The 25,632-nt window shown below is 40.6% G+C and overlaps 3 protein-coding genes across 15 annotated transcripts; 1 reads left to right on the top strand and 2 right to left on the bottom strand.

The window, feature by feature from the left end:
- On the top strand, positions 1 to 7,342 carry LOC109629484 (transcription factor 24). Of its 8 annotated transcripts, none has more exons than XM_069513030.1 (10): positions 1 to 1,120; positions 1,588 to 2,043; positions 2,324 to 3,957; positions 4,961 to 5,011; positions 5,446 to 5,521; positions 5,872 to 5,942; positions 6,307 to 6,361; positions 6,782 to 6,823; positions 7,048 to 7,098; positions 7,256 to 7,342. In XM_069513030.1, the coding sequence occupies exons 2-3, from the start codon at positions 1,606 to 1,608 to the stop codon at positions 2,435 to 2,437; spliced, it is 552 nt and encodes a 183-aa protein (XP_069369131.1). In that variant the 5' UTR covers positions 1 to 1,120; positions 1,588 to 1,605; the 3' UTR covers positions 2,438 to 3,957; positions 4,961 to 5,011; positions 5,446 to 5,521; positions 5,872 to 5,942; positions 6,307 to 6,361; positions 6,782 to 6,823; positions 7,048 to 7,098; positions 7,256 to 7,342. The 8 variants fall into 8 exon arrangements, with proteins under 8 accessions (XP_069369131.1, XP_069369133.1, XP_069369136.1 ...); XM_069513032.1 differs by lacking the exon at positions 1 to 1,120 and adding an exon at positions 6,172 to 6,221 and having other exon boundaries at positions 1,137 to 2,043; XM_069513035.1 differs by lacking the exon at positions 1 to 1,120 and adding an exon at positions 6,065 to 6,182 and having other exon boundaries at positions 1,137 to 2,043.
- Positions 1,814 to 13,662, bottom strand: mcmdc2 (minichromosome maintenance domain containing 2). Of its 5 annotated transcripts, none has more exons than XM_069513023.1 (15): positions 13,415 to 13,662; positions 13,181 to 13,311; positions 13,024 to 13,083; positions 12,133 to 12,328; positions 11,872 to 11,994; positions 11,657 to 11,758; positions 10,322 to 10,450; positions 9,913 to 10,150; positions 9,624 to 9,829; positions 9,360 to 9,517; positions 8,728 to 8,907; positions 8,483 to 8,622; positions 8,027 to 8,136; positions 7,556 to 7,747; positions 1,814 to 1,950 (listed from the first exon to the last, which is right to left on the bottom strand). In XM_069513023.1, exons 1-14 carry the CDS (start codon positions 13,509 to 13,511, stop codon positions 7,581 to 7,583), a joined length of 2,037 nt encoding a protein of 678 aa, XP_069369124.1. In that variant the 5' UTR covers positions 13,512 to 13,662; the 3' UTR covers positions 1,814 to 1,950; positions 7,556 to 7,580. The 5 variants fall into 5 exon arrangements, 4 of the variants coding, with proteins under 4 accessions (XP_069369124.1, XP_069369126.1, XP_069369127.1 ...); XM_069513024.1 differs by lacking the exon at positions 1,814 to 1,950 and adding an exon at positions 3,949 to 4,048; XM_069513025.1 differs by lacking the exon at positions 10,322 to 10,450.
- A 213-nt stretch (positions 13,663 to 13,875) lies between these two features.
- Positions 13,876 to 24,986, bottom strand: sgk3 (serum/glucocorticoid regulated kinase family member 3). Of its 2 annotated transcripts, XM_020087882.2 has the most exons (18): positions 24,709 to 24,979; positions 24,497 to 24,546; positions 20,318 to 20,498; positions 20,120 to 20,203; positions 19,853 to 19,925; positions 19,617 to 19,692; positions 19,416 to 19,491; positions 19,105 to 19,154; positions 18,910 to 18,967; positions 18,500 to 18,583; positions 18,268 to 18,399; positions 17,658 to 17,770; positions 17,463 to 17,499; positions 16,273 to 16,359; positions 15,877 to 15,972; positions 15,552 to 15,707; positions 15,234 to 15,323; positions 13,876 to 14,545 (listed from the first exon to the last, which is right to left on the bottom strand). In XM_020087882.2, the coding sequence occupies exons 3-18, from the start codon at positions 20,411 to 20,413 to the stop codon at positions 14,375 to 14,377; spliced, it is 1,479 nt and encodes a 492-aa protein (XP_019943441.1). In that variant the 5' UTR covers positions 20,414 to 20,498; positions 24,497 to 24,546; positions 24,709 to 24,979; the 3' UTR covers positions 13,876 to 14,374. The 2 variants fall into 2 exon arrangements, with proteins under 2 accessions (XP_019943441.1, XP_019943440.1); XM_020087881.2 differs by lacking the exon at positions 24,497 to 24,546 and having other exon boundaries at positions 24,709 to 24,986.
- Between the last annotated feature and the right edge of the window lie 646 nt (positions 24,987 to 25,632).

Raw genomic sequence — 25,632 nt, 5'->3', positions numbered from 1 at the left:
TTTTCCACCAATGATCCAGGAGATGTAGAGTGGCACAATCTGAAAGATCCATCTGCCCTGATATTACAAGGCCAACAACACATGCTTCTTTTCATCCGTTCAGCTGGGATCAATGATTCCTCCCTCTGTTACAGTGTGTAAAACGGATGTAGCTGTTGTCATCCTCGTTACTAAATGTTTGGATGAGTTTTTAGGAGCCACGTGGGCATATAACCCCAGAAAGATGTTGGGGGTAATTAGGGAAACCAGCTTACTTAACCTCCTCTTACTTCTCCTTGTAATTAGTGTCCCGGGGCAACGCAAGTATACTCCATCCTTACAAAAACAATGTTTATTAAGAACAGTCTGAGGACATACACATTATGAATTATTCCTTTCATTAATTTGCAGACATCACCGTTTGCCGCCCTGGAAATCAGGGTGATTAATTTATGACTCTCTAAAGAATTTCCTCCAACGCCTGCCTGTTGATTGCAGCGCTGCAGTTTATTTATTAGCTGCTCCAATGCAATTCAACACACCCTGACAATTAGTCCCATGTTTTGCATATCGCCTTACACTTGTCAGCTTGTCTTCACGGTCCATTGCAAATAGCCTTTAAGGATATAGCCTTTATATTGAAGCTCGGTTTTTGACTCAATTTCTTCCCGTTTCCCACTTTTTGATAGGCTTAAAAAAATACAGTGTCAGGTTCATAGCCAATTAGAGCGGGGATGTGGCCCTACCACATTTCGGCGTTCGAGGAAAAAAGGGAGTTGTGCCTCTGGCGTTGAAAACGAGCCTCTGCTGCCCTCAGAAATAAGTTAGGAGAGGGGGAAAGGAGCAGACTTCTCCTTCAGGAGGGAGTGATTAATTAGGTCGGAGGGAAATACTCGTCCGCCGCTTTGTGTATCCAATAAATTAAGGGCTCCTGAGACTTTTACGCACACAGGTGAAGTGTTTGGATGCGCTCACAGGAGGGAGCGTTGCGCGCCTTCTCTGCAGACGCGCCACTTTATTTAAGGATAAGCTGGACGTCGACCGGGAGTGTTCCGCGCTGAAGAGCAAGTCCTCTGTCCCGTCGAAGCCCCTCTTCGGATCGCCTTCATGTCGTTTTTCAAGACGTTGAGAAACACCAGAGGTAAACTTTATATTCGACCACCGGCCAGAAACAGATCCCACCACTTTGTGAAGGGGTAAAGACGCCATGGCTGCAGGGACTCTGACATGTCACTCAGCAATCAGCACGAAGTCAGTTTTATTTGCTGCAACTATGGATAAATATCTGTTGTCACTTGGATTCTCAAAGTTTTGTTTGTGAGGAGATGAACTGTAGAGGGGGGAAGTTGTCTGGATCACAAACATCTCAACAATGAGAACTTAATTTATGGTTTAATAAATAAAGCACAAGAAATTACACATCAAACAGTAGATTACAGTTGACTTTAAGTTAAATAGAACAGAAGGTTATTGACTGAAAATATCCTGAATAAATAATTTGTAATAACTAAATTACTCTCTGTCCGTTTGAACTTGAATCCATATAAATCGGGGCATGCTTTTTAAACTCCTCAAACTAACGTGGTGTTTCTCAAATTTAACTTTCAGCTCTTTAATCACACTCTGATGGTGGGAAGACAGACGCTCCGAATGGACAGCGGCACTTGCTCCGGGACGGTGGCGGACGACAGCCCCGCGTCGAGTCCCAACTCCAGCCCCAGTCCGGACGGTGGTCGCCGGGAGCTCCAGCGGGCCAGGGTGCTCCAGGGCGGCTGCGGCGGCGGCGGGCTCGGCGGCAGGGGGCGGCCGGCGGCGGCGAACGCGGCGCGGGAGAGGAGCCGCGTGCAGACGCTGAGGAACGCGTTTCTGGAGCTGCAGAGGACTTTGCCGTCGGTGCCGCCGGACACCAAGCTGTCTAAACTCGACGTGTTGATACTGGCCACCACATATATTGCCCATTTGACTCGGACACTGCAGGAGGAAGGAGCGGAGGAGGGAGAGAGCACAAAACAAACAGAGGCGTTACACTCATTGAAGGGTGATGGCTACCTGCACCCAGTGAAGGTCAGTAACAATAAAAAGAATAATAACCATAATAAATATAATCATTATTTACATTTGTTTTATGTGTCAGACTGTGTATTCAGCATTTATTCAATTTTGAAATAGTTTTAGAAAATCTATGAAAAAGGACAAATTATTATTCTTATCTTATCTGTGACTCAATGTGACTTTTTTTTCTATGCATGCACCATAATCCTCACCGGCCTTTTTGGGGCCTATTTGAGATATGTAAGCATATATATTTATTTGTCTTTCATTAAAATATGAAATGTCTTTGCAGAAATGGCCGATGCGCTCCAGACTGTACGTCGGTGCCTCCGGACAGTTCCTGAACACCACAAACTCCTCAGAGTCAGAGAATCAAGGTCCATCATCGTCCACCTCCCAGAAATAAATCACTTGTGTGGAACAGTTTCATATTTGCATGAGTTGATGCTGTTCAGGCCTCATCCTGTGTCCACTTAGAACAATTATCCCTCACCTGATTCCACTCCCTGTCAGTAGAAAGACGTTGTAAATTAATATATTACTTGTGAATTTTATTGTATAATTTTTTTTTTTTAACAGAAGGCATTTTACATTTTGTTGTTGTTTTGACTGATCCTTGTTTTGCCCTGCATCGTGCAGTTCCATACATGTCGCGATCATCTGCAGAAATTCCACGGGGTAACGAGTCCGTCATGCTTGAGGTGTGCACTTTGAGTTGAAAACATTTGCACTAAATGCATGTGTGAATAACTTAACATCTGTCATGTGAAGTGGTCTGTCAGCGAGAGTCAACAATGGAGGCGCTCCCGCTCATGTTCCGGCTCATTTTTACACGCATGCTTGTAAATGTGTTTGGGAATAAATGACCTCGGTGAAAGAGAAGACGAGTCTCCGAAGGTTTCTGACGATGATTGAAAAAAAAAGAGAAAATCTATGAAAGATGTCAATTTGACTTGTTCATGGTAATAAAAAGAAAATAATAAAATGAAGTTAAATAATTTATAGTTGACATATGTCAGGACTTTAATATTATTAATATTGTTATTATAATTAACATTATTTTTATCTGATAATTGAAGCTTTCTCTTGTGGTCATTGATTTCTGTACTTATACTCTGTTACAGGCTAAACTCTGGTTTTAATAGGTGAAAACATAACGTTAATTTGCAGCTTAAATACTGACTGATATTCGTCTGATTAATGAATCCAATGCGTTTCACGTCAAGGAAGAAAGATAGATGGCTAAATGTGTATGTATAGCATTTTGTTTCAGCTTCAGTTGGGTTTAAAGTTTGACAAGATTGAGCTTTAAAAAGAAAGTAAACAATAATTAGCCCATAAATCTAAAAATCTGGCATTTTCACGGCATAAATAATCAGGAAATAAACCTCACACAGGAAGAATTTCAACATTTTAGCAGGAACTAATTTGGAATGATTGTGTCAGCTCGAGCTCATCACTTGCTTCACCATCTGTTGTGCTGCTTTTTCAAATATTGCAAAATGCGCAGGCACATCGCAACATTTTATGAGGGAGGGATGACAGTGAATATTTATTACTAACAGTTTGTAGTGAATCGGGAGGTTGTAGTTAAAAAAAAGATCCACGTCTATTTTTTACGTCTTTTATAAATATAATAACAGAACCAGGATTCCACTGCTGCCACTTCTGCGTAATGAAAAGGAGTGAATGCACGAATCAGCTGTTTTTCTGATATAACATTTTCTGAAATATAAACGTCATAAATAGTGTGCGCCGGTGTTTGACGGATCCTCGCGCCACAGTGCGCAGATCTGCGGCGCAGTGTCCGGAGCTGAGACCGGAAGCTCTGCCTCTTGTCCCGGAGACACGATGGAGAGCAGTCGTACTTCCTCCCACGTCCCGGGCGAACGAGGATCTCTCCGGGGTGAATCTCCAGTAATGCAGGTAGGCGGTGGTGAAGTGGGTTTGTGTGTTGAATTGTGCAGTTTATCAACGTGCTCCCGAGCGAAGTCGGAGGTAGCTTTTGAATCCGGCCCTGCTGGCAGTTAGCATGAAGCTAGTTAGCATTTCCGCCACGTGGGTAACACGAGAGCGCGTTACAGCTGATCTGCAGTGGTTCTCGCGATGATTTAAACACAATAATTACTTATATGTTCGGTTAATACACTTAGTCAAAGTTGATATATTTAATTCAGTATTGCGAGGTAATTTCTCTGTTCTCTTGGCAACTACTTTGTAAACACACGTGGATCTGAAATGAAATCGAACGTAGGGCTTTGGTTTTATCTCATCAGAATTACTCAATCAAAATGTTTTTACTTATATTTTGCAATAGAAGAAAACTACTATCATGTTGTAGGTGTAATGTTGAACCAGTCTAACCCACCGATTCGGTGTCTGTGTATAGACGGGTCCCGTCCCTGAAGTAATGCCATAAATCATTCTTAGAGACAGTGGAAAGGGGGAAGTCGCCCCCCGTGTCACTCTGCTTCACACAGCTCCGTCCTTATCTGGCTGTGTCCAGGGGTCAGCAGAACAGCGGCTGGTCAGGGAATTGACCCCCCCCCCCTCCCATTATTTCACTGTGGAAAGTCATCACGACCTCTTCTGAGGAGCTGAGGTCATGGCAGAGGTCGGGACCTGCTGTTGAACCCGTCCTCAGACCTGCGATGTTCGCCGTGCTCCCAAGCTGCGTTACACTGCACCCTCTGACCTTCGGGTGATCAGTCATCTGTCCTCGCCATATTGGTTATTCCTTCAGTACTTCTTATTCATGCGAGCTGAGAATCAATACTAGACTCCTGACAGCAATTAGTTGTGAGGTTTAGTTAAGTTGCTGTGACAGATTGGTGGGGTTTGAATCGTGGCTGCCTACAGGGATGAAAACAAATATGAAGACTGGAAATAGATCATGATTTTAATATGTGTCTGTCTTTTGTCTTTTCAGGAGTGCAGGTGAAGATGGCTGGTGAAAGCAATGATTGGCCCACATGGTCAGGTAATATGAAGTTGTATATTTAAACGTTTGAGATCAATCATAATGATGAATGAGTTCAGGGGTGTCTACATGCTCAGTGTTATTGGTACTTAGTAATTCTTTGTATATCAGATGTCAGACCGCCACTGCATACTTCAGATTTGCAAATGCCTGTCATCCCTCTGTGGACGTTAAGGTGACTGCTCAAGTGTTCAACACTATTTGGTTATGTGGTGCTTTTGGTGACAGGGAGTTTGTGCTGCTGGAATAATGATGAGTTCACTTTTGCCGTTTACCCATCAGACAACAAAGTGGTGAAACTGTAACGAACTGAAACAGCAGCACAATCTCAGTCTGAACTGTTTTTTTTTTTTTATAAAAGATGCAAATAATAGCATGAAGATATTTTTTTCCCAACGTTAATCTTAGTCCTTTTTTTTCTTCCCCCCAATCAGATGCTTCAGGTTACAATAAGCGTTTCCTGGAGATGCACCTGATGTAATCATGTGTGCATCCTGTGCTGAACAGGAGGTGAGTTCCTGCATGTGATATGATTATATTTAAAATGATTGTGGTAGAATTGCATTGGAGAGCATTGCTCAATGAGTCAGACTTAATTATTTGTCTCTCAAACTGACTCTGAAGCAGAGAAGTCAAAAATGGCTCAGGTCTTGGATATTTTTCTTAACGCTGTGCATTGGCAGCTCTTGCAGCTGGAGTAGTGATGAGTTCATGATTTATGCCGTTTACCCATCAGACAAATGAGTGGTGAGATTGTGAAGTCTGAATTACCAGCTGCAACCTTATGTTCAGTGTGCTTAATCCATTGCTATGGTGCAATAATTTGTCAATCCCATTCCTGTGACTTGTTTTTCTTTCAGTTGCCTCAGATTACATGATGTGGTGACAGGATGAACCCGGTGTAATCCCTTGTGTGTTCTGTGCTGATGAGGTGAGTTCCCTACTACAGTGTGTCCTTTCCAGTGCTGCTGGAACGTGATTATATAGATTGTTTACACTGGTTAAATAAATTAACCCTGATTACTAGTATTAGTTTTACTTACTCTTTAGCAGATAAGTCCAAACTGGCTCAAGTCTTATAACTTTCTGGACTCTGAACCATGGCAACTTTTGCAGCTGGAATAGTGATGAATTCATGATTTATGCCGTTTACCCATCAGACAACAGAGTGGTGAGATTGTGAAGACTGAATTACCAGCTGCAACCTTAGGTTTGCCCTGCCGAACACTATTTTTCTTCCATCTTCTTGGTCAATCTCATGAATGTTATGTCTTGTTTTTCCCTCCCTGCTTCAGACCATGTGATACGGTGGCTGGAGAAGCACCTCATCTGTAATCCTGTGCTGATCAGGTGAGTTCATTACTACAGCATGTTCTTTTTTTACATTGCTAATTATTGATGCCGCAGGAAACTATATATTTTACGATTTGGAAGGCAATGCACTTTTACCCTAGTGCAACCTGGTCAAACATTTTCCAAACCCTAACTATTACTTTCTCCGAAGCGGCTCAAATCTTAGATGTTGTTTTAACATTGAGCGCTGGTGCCTCTTGCAGCTGGAATAGTGATGAGTTAACAACTTTTGCCGTTTACCCGTCAGACAATATGGTGGTGAGACTGTGACTACTGAATTACCAGCTGCGTGCCAATGTTCTGGATTTGTGCAGTTACAACAAAGACTAAACATGTAACAGGAAATGCCATCTTGACCCATCAATGTGTAATGTTGAAGTGCTGTGTATAGAACTGATTCATTTCCCTATTTAACAGATAAGCAGCTACTGTAATGGAGTCTGAGAACTAGCGTCTCTGGTAAGTAAAGCTGATCCTAAAATGTATTCCCATGTTCATTTCACTGGTTTATGTCCTGTTTTTAAAGTTGTCATGATGAATTCACCTTTTCGCCGTTTACCCATCAGACCAAAATGGGCTGCTGAGAATGTGTCTTACTGAACTAAAAGACCAAGATGTAAAACCATACAGAAGTTAGTTTTTTCCCCACTTTAACTGATATTTATTTCTTATTTATTTGTAAGGTTACAGAGCCAGTTGACTGATCATGTTTATAGGAAAAGCAAATGTCAACGGTAGGTACCAACTCCCAACCCCTGTCAACTTGTCATATAATTTATAATCATTACATGGCATTTAGCTGTTTGCAACAAAATGGAATATGTATACAGTCAGATATTGACATGTGTGTCCTTCATTCGGTCATTTGTCTGTTTCTCATGTCTCTTACAGTGTAGCTGGAGCTGATGGAATCAACATTCAGCAGAGATTTAATTGCAAATCTATTATTTAATTAAACTTGTTTGGAAAGAAAAAAAAGCCTGGGCTTGATCGTCTGAGTTTTTTTTCTGTATGCACATCTTCTGTTATGCATTTGAGATGTTATGGTCACCTATTGCCAACAACCCCTTTAACCACCGCTTCACTAAATTCAATGTGTCTTTGTGTGCCAGTATCTGCTCAATGAGTATACAGCTGTGAAGGGATGAACTCTCACGTTAATCAGAGACTGTGAGATCTTGTGCTGCTTACCTGTATTTATTGATCTTGAGGGATGTTACTCTTCTGTGATGTAACTGTTTGCTCCTGGAGCGTATGCATAAATGAAGCGCAGGATATTCTGGTGGAGCTCATCCAGTGCCATGTCTCTTCTGTGCAAACAATCCACATCTTCCAGGTCACAGGGAAACACTGCGTCAGGTGGAATAATGAGAGCAGAGGCCCCTGGAGGAAGAGGGAGGCAACTTTGAAAACTTAATCTATACAGCCAGCATTTATATCAAATCACAACCAAGACAAAGAACTTGCAAAGCTTCGAATATGTTCAGTCTTTCAGTCGGGTGTGTTATTTCCATCATTTTATGCCATGTTCAAAAAAGACTATCACAACAGCATTACTTAAATAGGACACGTGCAAAGGAAGTTGATCTCATTGAGGAAGTGCTGTGTTTGTAGTTGGTATAATCAGTGGGAGGGGAGCAGTGATCATTTTTAATTTAGTACCGTGCTTGAGAGTGACTGAGTTTTCACAGAGGAGCACAGCGATGACTGCGTCTTCCTCCAGTACTTGAGTTCTGAGACTTAACTTGCAGTGAGCCTCAGCCAAAGAGATCCTTTAAAAAAAACACATGAAAAGGGGCAGTTAAGTGAAGTACTGCACAAGTATATGCTGAATGAAAAGTAGAATTTGCATCACGTGGGGCAGTAACAGATGTTATCTCAAGTGGTACAGGTAATGAAAATGCTTTTAGACATATTTATACAGAAGTATGTCACCATGGTCAAAATGAAAACATTTGTCATTGCCAAAAGAAAAAGTCCTGAAGGAGAGTTCTCCACCTAGTGGATAATAAATGACATTACACCAGACTGACTCTACAGTCTCTGGTAATGCAGAAAAGTGAAGATGAAATATAAAAGCAACAAGTATTCATCATATTATATAAGCAGAGTGCTTACAGTAGTTTGATAGAGGCCACTGATATCTTAACACCCTGACTCTGTGTTCTGATTCTACGGCTGGCCATGTAGTAACCGTGGATCATTTTCTCAGCTCCAGGACTGAGCTCCACTTGTAAACTTCGAGCATGGGCAACCAGCTGGAAGATAAAGAATTCAGAACAGCAATATCAATTTAAGTTAACTGAATAAAAACTAAACTGAAGGCAATGCATTTTAATAATAGTGACATGGTGATTGTTGACCTCCTGGTAGTCTTGAGAGGAAAACTCCCAGCAGGTTGGGTCAAGGGGTTTTCCAGGCTGTGCTGACTGCTGGAGGGTGTGGACAGTCTGGGCCAGCAGGGCCTGCTCTCCCATCATATCCCTACACTGAATGACCAGGCCAAAGGTGTCTGCCAACTGAAGTGGTACGGGACCCATTTCCTGCTCGCAAAGAAGAGACTGGGCCTCAGAGAGTTCTCTAATGTTTTCAAAGTTCTACGATGATAATGATAAATAAGAAAAGAACTTGACATCTAAAGACACCTGTTGAATTGCTATACAGTTTATTGTCTACCTCTTCCCTGCAAACGGGGAAAACAAAGCATTGATTATTCTCAAGGGCTCTGCTGTGAAGTCATGTTTTCTGGGCAGGGCATTTCCTTCAAGAAAAGTAAATTGTCTCATTTTCCTGTTTTGCCTGTGCTATCTACAAACAACATCTGAATTGAATTAAATGGGATTTTTCCCCCGAGCTTAGACAAGCTCAAGTTCCAACATAAGACTAAATACAGTTTACACAAAAATCTGATATCAGATCTGTTGGTCCACATTGAGATTATGATTTAAGTGAGCTATTCAATACTAATACAACTTTATGTTGTGATTGATCTCACTGCTGTTCCCAGTACAGTACAGTCTGTCCTCCCTGGCTGCTGAGAGGGGTCTGTGAGGGCCCAGAAGCTGCAGTTGAGTGGGAAGGAAAGCTGCTGGTCAGCATCCTCACCGTACTTCTTCCCTGGGATGAATACAGACACAGTGCGGCTCTCTAGAACTGAGAACATTTAAAGGATTAAAATATATTTATTACTATATTTGGCAGAAATTACCCATCATTTTTAAAGCCATAGCTTGTTGTATTTATCACTTTGGTGCTTTACCTGACTGGATGGAATCCAACTTGTCCTTCTTGTAACACCCAAGCTCTCCTACCATGCATATGCCCCCGGTGGCTAGCAGGGCAGAACCAGCATGAATGTTGGCAGTGCCTGCTCCATGTTCGTCCCGGGACAGGGATGCAAACATCTCCCCTGAGGCCGGATGCCTGACCCCACGAAAGGCTAAACTTAAGCTGTATGTCAACAGTCTAGCACAAACACAGAGGGTGATGGGTAATGTGAAAGATGAAGTCTCTGGTGGCATAATTAAAGTCACTTAACTTTCCATCACCTGTCTAACACAAGAGTATCAGTTGTAATGACGAGGAGATCCAAGTTGTGACATGTTTCTTTTGCATCTGCTCTAGTCTGCACCAAGCTGAGCAGCAAACCCAGCTTCAGTGTGTTGTACAAGCCTGGAGGAGAAACTTCCAATCCAAAGCAGTGAGCTACAATAGCAGAGAACCCCCAGGGAGAAGAGGCTGTGGCCTTCAACAGCTCTTGGAACCTGACACTGACTTTATGGGGATCTGTAGGTAGAATTGTGACACATGGCAGATATTTCAATGTGGTAACAACGCACAATTTTCCATATAAGATGTGAAAAGAATCAGAATCATAACATATATCAAAGCGTTAAGATGTTATCAATATGTCTGTGGCAGGGATGTCTGTAGACTCAAAACTATTTACTGCCTTACATTCTGGCTCCCACGGTCGGACACTATTTGCCTCTACACTCCAGGTAATGTTGGGCCACTGGTGGACATGTGCAGGAATGCCTAGCACCCTGTAGAGTCGCCCAATTCTCATCAAGTTACACAGCTCATCTGTGTGAGTAGGGGAAACAAAGCAATAACACTCGAAGGGGTTGTCCTTGATTATTGAAGAAACATGCATGCCACCTACAAACCACTGCCAAGAGAAACACAGCAAGGCCTTAAGAACAAAGATTTCTCTGTGTGCGAAATGCACAGCCAGCTAATGAGTGTTCCTTGCACTTATTAGCATATATGTTTAGTAACGGGAACCCTGTGTATTGAATTCCTCCACAGGACTGGGTCAACAGAATATGTTAATCCTGGTGCTGAGATTTGCTAAGATCTCAGGGGTACTGACTGGACAATGTTATTGGAGGGGACAGAAACACTTAATATCCCTCTAGGAGGCACTGTGTGCGGCAGCCTGCACGGAAATTTTGTTTATTTGAACTCTCCCCCACTAAGTTTGTGTTCCAAAGTTATTCTCATTTAAGAAGCTGGAGAAAATTAATGACACACCTCAATACATCTGACTGGGTGTAAATACAAGCTATGACAACCACATTATTCAGGACTGGGAGTGAATATAAGTAATGAGAAAAAGAGTTTTACAAACAAATAATACCCTTTAAAATCCTTTGAGGATATTAATCAACAGTACAGTGTGTCATTTAAAATGTTAACTTGCAAATAAAAACATGGCCTTTAAACCCAGTAAAATTCAAAATATCCATCTGAGGCTGCTCAGGCGTCGTCAAGGACTCAGCTGCACCCTGACGTGGATGGTTGAACCAGCTGCCTGGTTAATGGGGAGTTTCCATCAGTCTTTAAACAAAAGCTGCCAAACAGTAAACTGTCAAAACTCATAACTGGAGGTTTTCATTGCAAATACTTACAAGAAAAGCTATAGATGATTAAAAGTTTACTACATGCTGAAGAGACATCGCAGACTGCAGGGATGCTTATTGTACTGTGTCAGGGATGCATACTCATTCTCTACCTGAGGGAGATGAACTCATTTTGGGCTTTTTACTTCAGTAGTTAGAAAACAATCATGTGTTCTGCAAATGTTCCATGGCTTAAAAAGAGGATTGAATATGCCCCCATAGTTTGTATTGTCTATATTGTTTTGCAATTATATTACTCTGATGTGGACCATTATGCTACAATTTCCAGATACATTTAGATTTAATATCAATCAATCGATAAATATGTTGACTGGAGGACATTATATGTAGGTGGAGAGGTGACTTTTGTATGAGCAGGTAAACCTACCTCTGAGAAACAGGGTGACAGACTGGTATCTGAGTGAGCTTTGCTGATGCCCATTTAGAACATCCAGTGCTTTGACGTGGATCAGCTCCACCAGCTGTTTGTCTGTCTCCACAAAGACACACACATGGATAAATACAGAAGATAACAACACAACACTAATTGTTTTTTAACTACTTCTGACCAGTAATAGCTTCTGGTAATAACAGCATTGTCACCTCCCAAAACTCTGAACTTCACATCCTCTTTCAGTTGGGAGTTGCACATCATGCAGCTGAAGTCGTTTCTTACTGTAGCCGACTCTGTGGCTCCGGGTGCATGAACTCTGATGTGGTGGAACCCTAGGGCCAGAATCATGGAAATGCAATCAAATGTGAATCTAAAAATCTACTACAAATCCAACTGAGTGTGATCTGTCTTAATAGTACTACTCGTAGCTCAGAGAAACCTCAAGTGTGGGTTTGGAGGTAACAAAGTACCTGTACAGCAGGGGCAGTCGTCGTTAACGCAGAGGAACCGGGCCCCCTGAGTATATTTCGTGACCCTCGTCATGGCAATGACCAGGCCCTCCATGGAGACAGGCCTCATGGTGCCACATTCTCGAGGAAAACTGCAAAGGTCCAACGTGTACTCAGGGAACGGAGGCAGGTGTGTCAATTTGAGAATGATATTCACCTCAAAGAGAATAGTCACATGAGTCACTGTCACAACAGGAGAGCCCACTTCAGTCAGGTGCAGGTATGTAAGCTTCATTGGGTTTACTGCTAATAATAATGGCTCTTACAGGGATAGTTCACCCAAAAATTAAGATTCACTCATTATCTACTCACCACCATAATAATAATGAGTGAAGTGTTTGAGTCCACAAAATACTTTAGGAGTCTAAGGGGTAAACAGCGTTGCAGCCAATTCCAATACAATTGAAGAAACTGGTGATCAATTCTTCAAATTTAAAAAACAATAGAAAAAAAACATAAAATCGTGTTTGAAAGCCCCAGCATTTAAATTCAACATGAAATTAGGACATTTACACCAAGTTTTTAGCCTGAATGTCTGCTGTGATCCACACAGGAACGCGGCTCCAGAGCAGGATAAAAGAGGACATTTAGTATGGAGGCATGTTATGTTTATTCTACGTTTGAAGAATTGATCACCATATACTTCAGTTGAATTGGATTTGGCTGCAACACTGTTTACCCATGAGACCCCTTGTGTTTTGTGGACTTGAACACTTTACCCACCCCTGCATCGACATAGTGGTGAGTGGATAAAGAGTGAATTTTCATTTTTTGGGTGAACTATCCCTTTACACTAAACACAGTGAGCCAGGTGAAGGGAAATCTGCAGTGTCACTGTTTGATCTGTCATACCTGACTCTCTGTGTGGATTTTCTCAACAAGCGAAAGAGTCTTTATTGCCAGGAAGCAAACCTGAATGAGGAATATGAAAAAGTAAATAATTAACCTCACGCAAGTTCGCATTTTAAATAGATGGCTGTTAGCTGTTTGCTAACTGTTTCAGACTTACAGACTGAAACAATGCTGTTGCCTTCAGGGGCTCGTGCAGAACACAGTCGCCCAACTCTGCGTCCACCTCCATCACATCAGAAGGATTCACAGAGATACAGAACCTGTACACCGCCTCGACGTGTTGGGGGTCTGCAGGGTTAGCATAGTTGAAAGTGCTAGCTTAAATGTAGCACGGGGAGTTTTGGCATTTATTGTAGCAACTAGCATCAGAGGACTTTAAATTCAGGCTCACCGTCGAACTGTTCGCAGTCTTCGGTCAGTTTCTGAAGTCCGCCGCTCCTGTCTAAATACACCACCACTGATTCTTTCAACGATAAAACGTCAGACATTTTCTCTCAATAATAAAACGCGCAACTTTGCTAAAAACTAGCATGACCGAGACGATCTGACGTTAGCGCGCTAGCTTCAACCAGGTTGCCATGGAGACCACTCAGAAGGTCATCTGAATACTAATTTAATATTTAAAAAAAATCAAGTTATACATGAAAGAAAATAGTTTATTACTACAGAACACACACTCAGATAATTTATTTGATTTTTTTTATTATTGTGTTTAAGTATGGAACTGCTAAAATAACCAGGTGGAGCAAAGCATTGTGGATCTTGAAGTTTTTTGCACTTTATGAATAAACACAGACAATAATATAATAATAATAAAAATTCACACAGTACTCCAAAAGACAAAGTGAAAAGTAACTGATAAAAGTAGATTTATTTTCTTATAAACGTGACCTATAAACCAAAATGCATATTTCAGTGGTCTTTCAAGTACTCCCTATTTCCAACTTAGTTACTGTGAATATGATACATGAGTTTATTTTGTACAGTAATTACATGGACAGTCAATGGTCAAATCATTTTAAGTCCAGTGAATTTCAGAACATTGATGTCATCGAATGGACACATTTCAGGCTTTATAAAGGCTTATTATTGAAACTTACAGAAATGGCATTAATAGCGAATGGTCCTCATTAATTCTTAAAAACATCATCTGTTATGTATAATATATATTTATATAAATACAAATAGGTAAAAAATAAAGACTTTTCAGGCACTTGTTATTCCAATATGTTTTAGTGCTGTTTCCTCTCAGCTGCTTGCTTTGGCTTCATAGAACAAATTCATCCATGGTAGAAATGTCTTCCCTTTAATCAAAATAAGTTACGATGGTTAAGGCATTCAAGGGAATGTTTCACTGGAAAGAGTCATCAGAAGGTGGGGCATAGGAGAAGCCCACAAAAGCATCGTCGGCCTCCATTACACTGGCGTTGATTATGGAATGTTCTTGAGACCAACAGATGGAGCTGGAGACCATCTCCTCCGTGAACTCTGGGTCAAAGTTTGAGATGTCACAGTACGAGCTCTGGGGGGAGAAGGGAATAAAAGTATGAGTCTACAAGACAAAATATCTCTGTTTGTATTCATAACTTTACAACAATTAAGTTTTGGCATTTATTTTTACAAAGTGCTTTAAACAAGGGATGAAAGAGTAAGAGTCAAACAAATGAAAAATTGGGGAAATTAGGTAATGTTAAATCTGTTAAAATACGTTGTGTCATTACACAAGCTTTACTGTTAACTAACACTTGTGCAATGTCATGGAGACAAATACAATAGAAGAAGTTTTTCATGTTCAGGTTTTGTGGATCAACCTTTCAAGAGGTAATTTTGAAGCTGTGGGACTATTTAACTGAATTAAAATAAACTATTAAAATACCAATGTACTTCATAAGCCTTTCACATTTATTCCACTTTTTTGATCAGTGTCTATGAGGCAGACAAACTGGCCCTATCCAATTAGGAGCTAGATTTAACCATGCTTTAAGATATCAGGTTAATGTTGTGCTCGGTCTGTACAACCACATAAAAAAAAAAGAGCTGAAGAAGTGAAAACATCAGGAAGAGTGCATAACGCTGTTGAGGTGTTCTGGAATGATCTTAAATCAGGCTACTTGTCTTGTTATTAAAAGCTTATAGGCTGTATTGTGACTTTACATGACTTTAAAGACAGAAAAAAATCAAATATGAAAGTAGAAACTCAAACTATTTACCACTTTGGGTGTGAATGGGGGAGGGACCTTCTTTTGTTCAAGGTCATCCCAGTTGATGGAGGAGAAGAAGCTGTGTGCTTTGATCTCATTCTGAAAATGAAGAATATTCAGTACGTTAACCTGGACATAACTATATACTAAAAGGAAGTTCGTAAGATAAAAAAAAAAAAATCATATAAAATCATAGATGGCACACATTTGTTTAGGATCACCAGGTATTGGATGTATACAGATCAGCCACCAGGGGAAGCTAACATTTGAAAGTCTGTTATGCAGTGACTCTTATTTGGATGGTGAGAGTGCAATAATCCCACTTACAAAATCATCCCTGGACCCCAGTCTCTGTGTGCCGTCTTTCTCCAGCAGGCCCTGGAGCAGAGACCAGGCGGTGCTGGACGCACCGGGACGCATCACCAGCTGCTTGTGGAGGATGTTGTCATACATCTCATGTGTGTCCCTGCTGTAGAATGGCGGCTGGGATATGAGAAATTAAGAAAGAGAAGTAGAGGCATGTAATGAAGTGTGATGACACTAACTGCCAAAATCAAATCTTCAGTAATCAAGAAAAATAACGGCAGACTGGAACAATAAGAACAATACAGAGGGAGATTTGGGGAAAATAGGGCTCAAAGCACAAACTCACCAGGCCGAAGAGCATCTCATACAGCACAGAACCCAGACACCACCAGTCTACTGTATTATCATACGGCTGTTTCCTCAGGACCTCTGGAGCCAAGTACTGGTCATTTGAAGCACACAAACATAATAATATAACATTAACTTTGACATTTTGCTTAAAATAAATCAACCAAATGTATGTAAACTACAATTTTTATCCTAACTCTGGAAAAAGTGACTGATAGACCACACACACAGCAGCATGGTAAGTTGGAATATACACATACTTGTAAAATTATTAACCACACCTAGTTACAAAAAGGCTGTTAATAATTGTTGCTTTCTGACTCTGAGGGTGAGACTTCTTTGGATTACCCTGTTGCAAAATTGGCAGACAGCAGACAAGTACAAAAAAACATACCTCAGGTGTTCCACAAAACGTGGTGGTGGTGTCTGTCTGGGAAATGCCTTCTTTGCACAACCCAAAGTCCGTCAAAACGATATGCCCCTTTTAAAGAGAAGAGGACACAGGGACATTTTTAGACAACATATGCCGCACAAGCAGCTCATTATCCCCGGGGACTGAGGGAGCTATTGTTGCCAAGGAATGTTGGCAGCGGCGTAGCTCAGTCAGACCCATTCACTTTCTCAGTAAGGCTCGGCAGGAAAATCATTAGTAAGTCCTAATCCAATCACGCTAATTCGGTCCAGCTAGAACTGGAAATGACACTCTTGTTCTCTGTTGTAATTACATGTGGAAAAGAATGAAATTCTGTATACTGTATGTTAGGGTCTTAGGTAATAAATATAAAGCCAGTGCTTAGGCACTGCAGTTCCATAAACTTCCAGAAAGTCCTCTCGTTACAACGTTGGAACTATTTTCTGATGACATCACCTATCGTGCATTATAGACATTCAAGTGGTGTTGGCATAACAGAAAAAATGAGTTCCCGACTTGGAAAATTTACTTCAACACCACCTCAAGTCAGAACAACAACTCAGAAAGCCTGCGATTAATCAACATAATTTAACAGTTGGCTCTAAATAGTAGCTTGTAATGTAATATTACCCTTTTTTCCCTTTGAAATTGTATGTCCATCTTTCACAATTGCTTAACACCATAACCTTTAGCCAATAATGCTTTTTTATGATTCACGTGCATACACTTTAAATAGGTGTCAAGGTGTTGACACATCTGACTCACAACACATTTTTTTTTACAGCATCCATGTCTTTTCCACATTCGGACTTCAGAGCAAATTAACACAACAAAGTCAGAACCCTGAACAATTCTGTCCAACACAGCAGTCCTGAGCAAACTGAACTATTAATGAACCAAACCCAAGGCTTTAATTTAGAGTGACTGTAAAGTAGGATTTACATGTTTACAAAGCATCTGCAAGTAGGCTATGGAGACAGGCTCATACATTCTGAAAATCACATTGACTACAGAACAAAGTAAGAAAATATGAAAAACAGAAATTTGAGTCCGACAAATCTAAGCAGCACTTGTGTATTAAAAAAAGTTATGTGCCGTTAAGGGAAGCTGTTGATTACTGTTATTTACTGTAATTACTGTGACGGTGATGGTATAAAAACAGGAATACTCACTTCTTGGTCAAGGAGGATATTTTCTGGCTTCAAGTCTCTGAATGAAACACACACAAATTTCAATTTCAGTATGTGACATTTACTTGGAAACAGAAATTTTACATTACCCAACTGCAAACCCAAATTCCTAAAGAAACTTTTGACAAGTCAACATTAGCCATGTGTTAACTGACTATGGATGAAACGCCATCATACCTGTAAACAATGTTGAGCAAGTGCAGATATCCCAGTGCACTTGCCATTTCAGCAATGTAGAATTTTGCTCTGGGCTCTGGAAAGGTCCGCTCTTTTTGAAGATGGAAGAAGAGCTTAAACAAAAAGTTTCAGGTTGATTATTTGATGTATTGTCAAATGTTTCACTGAGCTTTTCATAGTTTCATTGTACCTTCAAATACTTGTATCAAATTATGTTTTATCACATTGACTGCAAACCATAAATACTGATCTGATTCCATTTCGATCTGACATTAAAGGTCAACCTTCCTGTTCAGAAAGGTTGGAGGTTCATGTTCTTGCCAACAGTTCTTAGTCACTCACACATGACAGCTTTAAAAAGGCTGAACACACTTGAAGGACATCCAATGAGGAAGTCACAGTCTGAGTCATTCTTTATTCTCAGTAATACTGTGACCTCTAGTAAGATGTTAAACAAATGAAGGTATGTTAACTAGCAGCAGCGCTTACTCAGAGGAATAGTCTTAAAGCTATTTAAGACATAATGTGTATTAGAGTCATTCTCATGTTGTCTTGACCGTGTGACTGATTTCTATGCGAGGGGATTATTCCCCAAACTGAAACGACTCACTTCTCCTCCATTGATGAAATCCAAGACGAAGTATAACTTGTCTGCAGTCTGGAAGGAATAATGAAGCCCAACCAAGAAAGGGTGTTTCACATTTTTCAGCAGCACATTGCGCTCTGCCATGATGTGTTTTTGCTGATTTGTAAAAGGAGTGATTTTAGTAGAAGAACAATAACTCATGCACACATTACTGAAATGTGAACAGGCTGAAGGTCATATTTGATTTAAAAATTACCTCTTTCCTGTTGAGAATGACCTTTTTCTGTAAGACCTTGACTGCATAATACTTTTCATCGTGTTTGAGTTTCGCGAGGAAAACCTGCATCACAAGGGAGAGAACACTGACAGTGTAAAACAGAGACATTCCTGATTTGGTTTTTCACTTCCTACATGGAGAGGCCAACATATGCAGAACTAAAACCTGCTGCTACCTCAAAGTCAAAAACAACATTTCAAAACGTTCCAACTCAAATGTAGGTAAAGCAAAATAAGTATCCGACAACATAACTGATAAATTGATTGTGAAAGTGATTTAGATGAAATGAAACTGTATTTTATGTATGTAAACTGAGTCATTAGTTTGCAAAAAAATTTTCCTCTGTGTTGAAAATAAAGTAACTGTACTTTTCAGTATTGCGTACATACCTTCCCAAAACTCCCCTTTCCTATGACTTTTAAAAAGTCAAAATCACTGGGTTTGGCCCTGAAACAAAAAAGACATCACATTCATTTGTTTTCAGTATGTTTAAGTTTAAAATAATCTATAAAAAAACAGCAAGGCAACCTGCTGCATGCTGAAATATGAACAGAGCATGTCAGAGCACTCAGTAGTGAACATACTGTGGATTTCCAGAGGGTCCCAGGTTAATGTTTCTGGAGGTAGAGTTGTTCTGTTAAACAGCAGAGAAGACATGAAAAGGGTCAGCCACAAATCTAAAGGGTAAAATTGAGACTGACACAATACTGGTTAACAGACAAGGGAGTGTACAGCATCTACAACTCTCTGGCACAGCCTGGACACAACAAAAAAACCTAATGACTCCACTAACAACATATTAACAGAAAACATGTAGGAAAACAAAACTACAAATGAAGAAAAACAAAGAAAATTATCCATCAAATTGCTCAAGACTGGTAAATGAATTACTTACTTTGTCATCTTCATCCTCAGAGGCATCTGAAAAGTTCTGCATTTTGTCCATCAGAAGAAATGACCTCACATCTGGACTGTGATGTTTAAAAACAACCAAACGGTTCAATGAGAGACATGTCATGAAGTAAAGCACGAAAACACACAACCTTCTTGATTTTGAATACAGCAATAAAATGAGACAGAGAACATGAAAACATACTGGTTGCAAAGCTGAGGATGTGATACGATCCTCTTGATGAACTCATGCAGCCCTGCTCTTCGTTGCTGGATGAACTCTGTTGGATGGATATTGTGTTACAGAAATACAATTAAACACAGCACTCAAGGCCATAAACATGCGTTTAAACATCTGGACCTGTAATTTCTGTCTGGATTTCTGTGTAAGGATTTTTTTTACATCATGTTGTAAAACATGAGCATTGAGTGAACACTTACCAGGGTCGAAATTATCCCCAAATATTCTCTTTGCTGGAATTTTCAGGTTCATAGATGGAAACTGTTTTCTTAACTATGCAAAAAGATATGGGAGAACAAATGGGCAAGTAAAACATAGATGGCTACAAGTATACAAATTATACTAAATGTCAATTTGAACAGAAAGACATTAAAAGAAAGGCAATAAATACATTTAACACTGAATTGTGGTTGTGTTCGGGACCTTATATGCTATAAATGAAAAAATGACAATGTGTCACCACTTACTATGTTGTAGAGTTTGTCAAATTCAGCATATCGCCTGAAGACAAACCATTCTTGTTGTCGAACAGAAACTATCACTTTGTAAACCTGAAAAAAAAAAAAAAAGGATAGTCTGTGTAAACACAAGGGGTCATTGTGGTCAGTTCATACAATTTAATGCTACACTGACGATCAATTCTCCTATAATACGAGTTGACGCACTGTGTAACGCTTTTTCTTGTCCCTCTGCTCATTGTGGCAGGGTATGCTGACATTGGGGAGACTGGATTCCTCCTCCATCTTTGGGGCCGTCGGCATTCAAAGGTGCAAGGTCATCAAGTAATGAGTCCTCCAGGATGAGACATCAAGTATACAACTGGTCCATGCCCACTCTGGGTCACTGCTGCAGAGGAGAAAAGCAGAACAGACCATTCTGTTATTCAGGAAGGGAAACTGGTGTTTTTCTGCCCTCCAGACATTTCAACCCACAGTGGTCATGTTGCCTAGACCTGATATTATAAACATCAATCCCTGAGGATTACTTCATAAGCAAATCCTCATGTATTACTTATATCAGACTTTTTCAGTAGTTCTTTTCACGGCGATGTATATATACCAAGTGTTTGCTTTCCATTCAATTTTAATTCGTCATTTTCAAAACTAGGCGAAACATCATCACTGTCAGCTGAGACTTGTGATCCCTCGAGAGCATGTATCACATCACCTTCTTTTTTCAGGTTGTGCTAGTCTGTGGTACAAAAGCACATTTGGCCTTCAGTTGCTTGAATTGTCTTACATTTGGCTTCAGGAAATGGCTCTTATCCAGATGATGTTCTCAGAACAACAAATAAATGTATAACTCACTGAAAGCACGGAGGGAAAACCAGTTAAGGTGTCACGTGAAATAAAAGTAGACTTAGTATTTGAGTTGGGATGCTCAATAGACAAATGGAAAAGCCGCTCTTTTACAGCAATGTCAGATATTGGAAGGTTTTGCCTGTAAAACCATTTCTGGTTGAAGAGGTGCTTTGTGAGTAAAGTGTTGTGAGAGCGCACAGGCAATGGGGGGGGGGGGGGGGTCAGTGAGCTGAAACATGACGGCAGGGGGGCTGCCTCCTCCTGAGTGACCAGTTAACTCACTCCTTTCTCTGAATATGCCACCCTCCCTCTCATCTGATTGTTCACTGTGAAAGAACACTTGCATAGATCCCACAGATAAATATCAATCGCCCCTGTGAGAAACAAGAGTCTATCTCTGCAGCCTTTTCCACGTGTGTCACAAACCACCCTGTTTAACATGCCAACACATCAACTACGCAAACACACACTGGGTCTGTGACATTCAGGCTGGTTCCCCTCAGAGGAAAGGTATTTTAAAACAACCATCCGGGGGTCTTTGAAGCTGGAGTTACACAGTAGGTTGAGAGTAAAAGCCTGCAAGCTTCTTCCTCTTCCTAACCTTTAAAGAGGGAAATAAAGCTCATCGCTGAAGAGACTCCTTCCCCTGACAACTGTGTAACAAAAGATGTCAACGTTTATCATGAAGAAAAGAGTCAAAAAGCTGAATTATAATTAGTTGTAGTAGATGTTTTCTCCTGTGTTCATCTGTCAGATCAAACAGAGACAGATGCATTTCTTTTCCTTCAACACGAGTTATGTAATGTCTGTTTCTTGTTCAACAAAGCTCTTTGTCTGCCGCTCTGACTCGTCCATTGTTTGATGTTGGTGAGGTCAGCCTAGTTGGTCCAGTTGTGCTTTAGCCCCTTCAACGACAACCACTGTTACTCTCACTTCTGTTGTTTGTTCATAACAAACAGAAAAACAACTTTTAGCAAACCTTCTCCAACTGCACATTGATCCTGAACGCATCCTGGAGGGACATCTCATTCTGCTCACGTTGGTTGTGAGGGAACAGCAAGAGAGAGGCCCTCTTTAAAATGCATGTGCGCAGTCAGAGGGACCTTCACGGCCACTTTTTCACTCGCTCCCTTTTTCTCTTTCGTTACAACTTCTGACTTTCACAACTGTTATAATGAAACTGTTACATCATAGGTTGAAACAAGGCCTAACTAACCTTTCTTTTTCTGTTTCAAAACTGTTGAGTGTGTGAAATGCCAAAATGCCTTCTATAATTCATCATACCCTAAGGTGAAAAATATTTCATCCAACAATAATCGTTTTTCATTCATCAATGAATTCGTGACAGAAAAAATTGTTACTAGTTTGATTTAGTTAAAGCTAGGTTAGTTATCACTGATCAACCAAGGGACAGTTTCAGATCCCGTTAAAACCGGATCTGAAAAACCATCATCACATGAAATCAACACCAGCTACATGTAGATTTCAATCACAAGGTTAGTTGCTTAGAGCATCTTGTTTGTTTGAAACATGAGGTCTGTGCAACTGTGGCTGGTACACATATAAGTGCCCGCACACTTCCCTGAGCCACATTTGTGCCTGTTTTACGGTTAACTGACTCTGGACATCACAGGGTAGGTCCCGCTTTTTAACATTCCTGAAATATTTTCTCTTCAAGGGGGAAACAACCTATAACTGTCTGGTGCAGCTTCCATTTTCAGCTGACACTGCTTCTCCTTCATAAGGAATGCCGCTTCTTACCACACCCACAAACAGATGCCGACAAGATTGTTATGAGGAATGATGATAATGAAGTGGAAAAGAGGAACATTACGCAATCTCCCTTGCTTCTGCACCAGCCCAGCATCCCTTGCATTCCTGCCACAACATGAATTAACTTGTGGTGACAGGCGCAAATATGCTGGGTTACTACACAGGATCAAAAATAGCTGACTTCCTGCACAGCTTGAGCACACACATCCTTGCCGGTGCCGGTATCCTTTGAGGATGTTGCACATACATTTTTCTCTGTGTGTGGCTGGGTGACGTGTGACAAGCACTTTTTAGTGAGAAAACAAAGAAGAAGTCAGCCAATGATGGTTAATCCAATGTGAAAGCTCAAACAGGCATGTTGTCTACTGATAGATGAGACACATACAAGCTGAGAATGTTAAGTGGAGACAACTTGCTCATCAGTACGTGAAGAGCAAAACCCACTATTTCAGTTATAACCTTCAAATTTACATCAACACATTCATTAAAAAAAGTTTAACAATACCCCTTAGCAGTTTGGACAAATTTCAATTATATCTGTTATTTCCAGGATAAAACTGAAAGACAAACATGATTCTAGCTTGTAAGTGTCTTATTATAATGCAACAGAGTCAGGTCTGTGACTGAAGACGTGCAGCTGAAGCATTTTGAACTCGAGTCAACCTCAGCATTTGGACCACTTCCTACCCCGACCTGACGTCCAGACAGCTTACACACATCCACTGTGTCTCAAACTTCCTATTAGAAACAGGTCTGGATCAATGAGTGCACTGCATGGGGAAAATAAATGCCTCATCACCCATATAGGAAATTAGACATGACACAACGTTCAATGCCCCAGCTGGGTATGGCAGAGCGAATTCTCTGCACATCAGGTCGACATGCGAACATTTGAATTCATGTGTTTTTAGTGTGACAGTTTTTTTACACTCCCACATCACAGTTATCACAGCGCTGTAGGATAGTAGACTGTGTAAACGTATTCAATTCATCTTTCATAGCTGAGAACTTGTCTTGTTACACACACAAAAAGAACATGTTCTTTGTAGACAAATGTTAGGGAAAGAAATTGAAGCATAGTCAGAGGAGAAAAGATAATGAAGAGAATGATTATAAAAGAAGCTATCGTTCCTGTCAATGCAAAGGTGCATTTGAAATTTACATAGTTTGGTGGTTTGCCACAGGCAATTCCACACAGGTGACTCAACTGTGGGGTTTCATTTTGACAGCATGTACTTTGTTTGATTTGACTGTCAGTTGTCGACTACACACACACATGCTATATCTAATATTCAAATATATAATTGCTCTGACTCACACTCTCTCTATCTGGACCGCTCTCATTTTCTAGTGAACACTGGTCTATGAGGTCTGACACATTATTTCTGCAGTCACAGTAGAATTATGTGTAGGTGGGTGACCTCACCTACTTTGTGTCTTTTTGTCAGAACCATGTTTCTCAGCAGTCTCATAATCTTTTTTTTTTTTTGGGTCATCCAGAAACTTTTGTGTGTTCTCACACCTGTACCACTTTTAAAGAGGAATATCAGCAGAGATGACGTGTGTTACAGGAAGAATTGTCCAGGCCAGGAGGAAAAAGAAAGAGGAGAAATGAGCCAGAGAAGGAGGAGCACCAGTCAAATTAAACACACACACAATGAGAGGGCTGACATGTTCGTACAGGCTCTCAAATGCCACACACACTATAAACAAAACAGCTAACACTCATAATCACACATAGCTTAAAGCTGCTACATCAAATTAGCTTACTTAGCTTTGTGTTTCTTCCGTTTAAATTCTTCTCTTCTTTTAGTGTTTTCCTCCAAGACAAAAAAAAAACGTATGTAATGGCCAACTTTGATGAAACACACACGTTAGGCTACTTAAATCTCTAAAGTGCTCGGTATGCTAGGCAGCCAGTAGAGTCAACGCGAAGTTAGCCAACATGAGACCAAGGTAACGTCTCCATGGACATCACGTACCTTTCAGGACTTTGACGCGGTGTTCATGTATTTCCGTAGTTTCCAGTGAGGATATTTGTCTCCAAAGCGTCTAAACCGTCCCCGAACTGAACATGTGTCCCGCGTTAGTGAGGACAGAAGCCCCCCATGGACTGACAGTGCGTCTCCTCTCTGTCCAGGAGCGTCTGACAGGAGGAGGTGAAGGAAACATCGATCTGACCAGGACGAAGAAAGTTCCAATGAAATTTGTCACGGGACCTCACAGATACTACCACTGTCAATCCCTGCAGGAAACACAATGTGCGTCCGGTACAGCCCTTCAAAACAAGACCATGGATACATTATAAAACCATGTACTACACACAAAACCCACAATACAGGGTCTTAGTATGCATGTTTATGTGTAACAAATAACCTATAACATATAGAAAACATACGACCAGCTTATAACCACCTTTATTTATTGTTTATAACATGATTTGTTATTTATTATAGAAGTATGCTTACCCTTTAAATGCAACAGCACTAATACAATTATATGATGGATAATAACATCAACTTTCATGGGCTGTACTTTTACTTTCGGGATTAAGTAGACCTCTATTTATGTGCTTGAAGTTTTTTTTTATTTTGATTTAAGAGGAATTTAAATACTGGACATTTACTTTTATGCAGAATTTATATACAGTAGTTTACCAATAGTTTATGTTCCACCCTTGATCGCTGGATCAATCCACCTCGTCTATATATTTAAAGGGATTATGCACGATTTTAACAAACAAGGAGTTGAAGGACATATAGTGAGCTTATAAAACTGCTGTTACCGTTTACAGCATCATAAACCAGCAGACTACTAGTTAACGTCATGGAGCTTTTGGGGCTCTGGAGAGTCTGGAGCCAGGGACATTTGTCCATTTGATAATCGAACCTTAACAGTCACATGCA

The sequence above is a fragment of the Paralichthys olivaceus genome, chromosome 17 (genome assembly GCF_024713975.1).
Source record: "Paralichthys olivaceus isolate ysfri-2021 chromosome 17, ASM2471397v2, whole genome shotgun sequence".
Taxonomy (NCBI): Eukaryota; Metazoa; Chordata; class Actinopteri; order Pleuronectiformes; family Paralichthyidae; genus Paralichthys; species Paralichthys olivaceus.
Note: the sequence above shows the minus strand (reverse complement) of the source record. Positions and strands in the feature narration are given on the sequence as shown.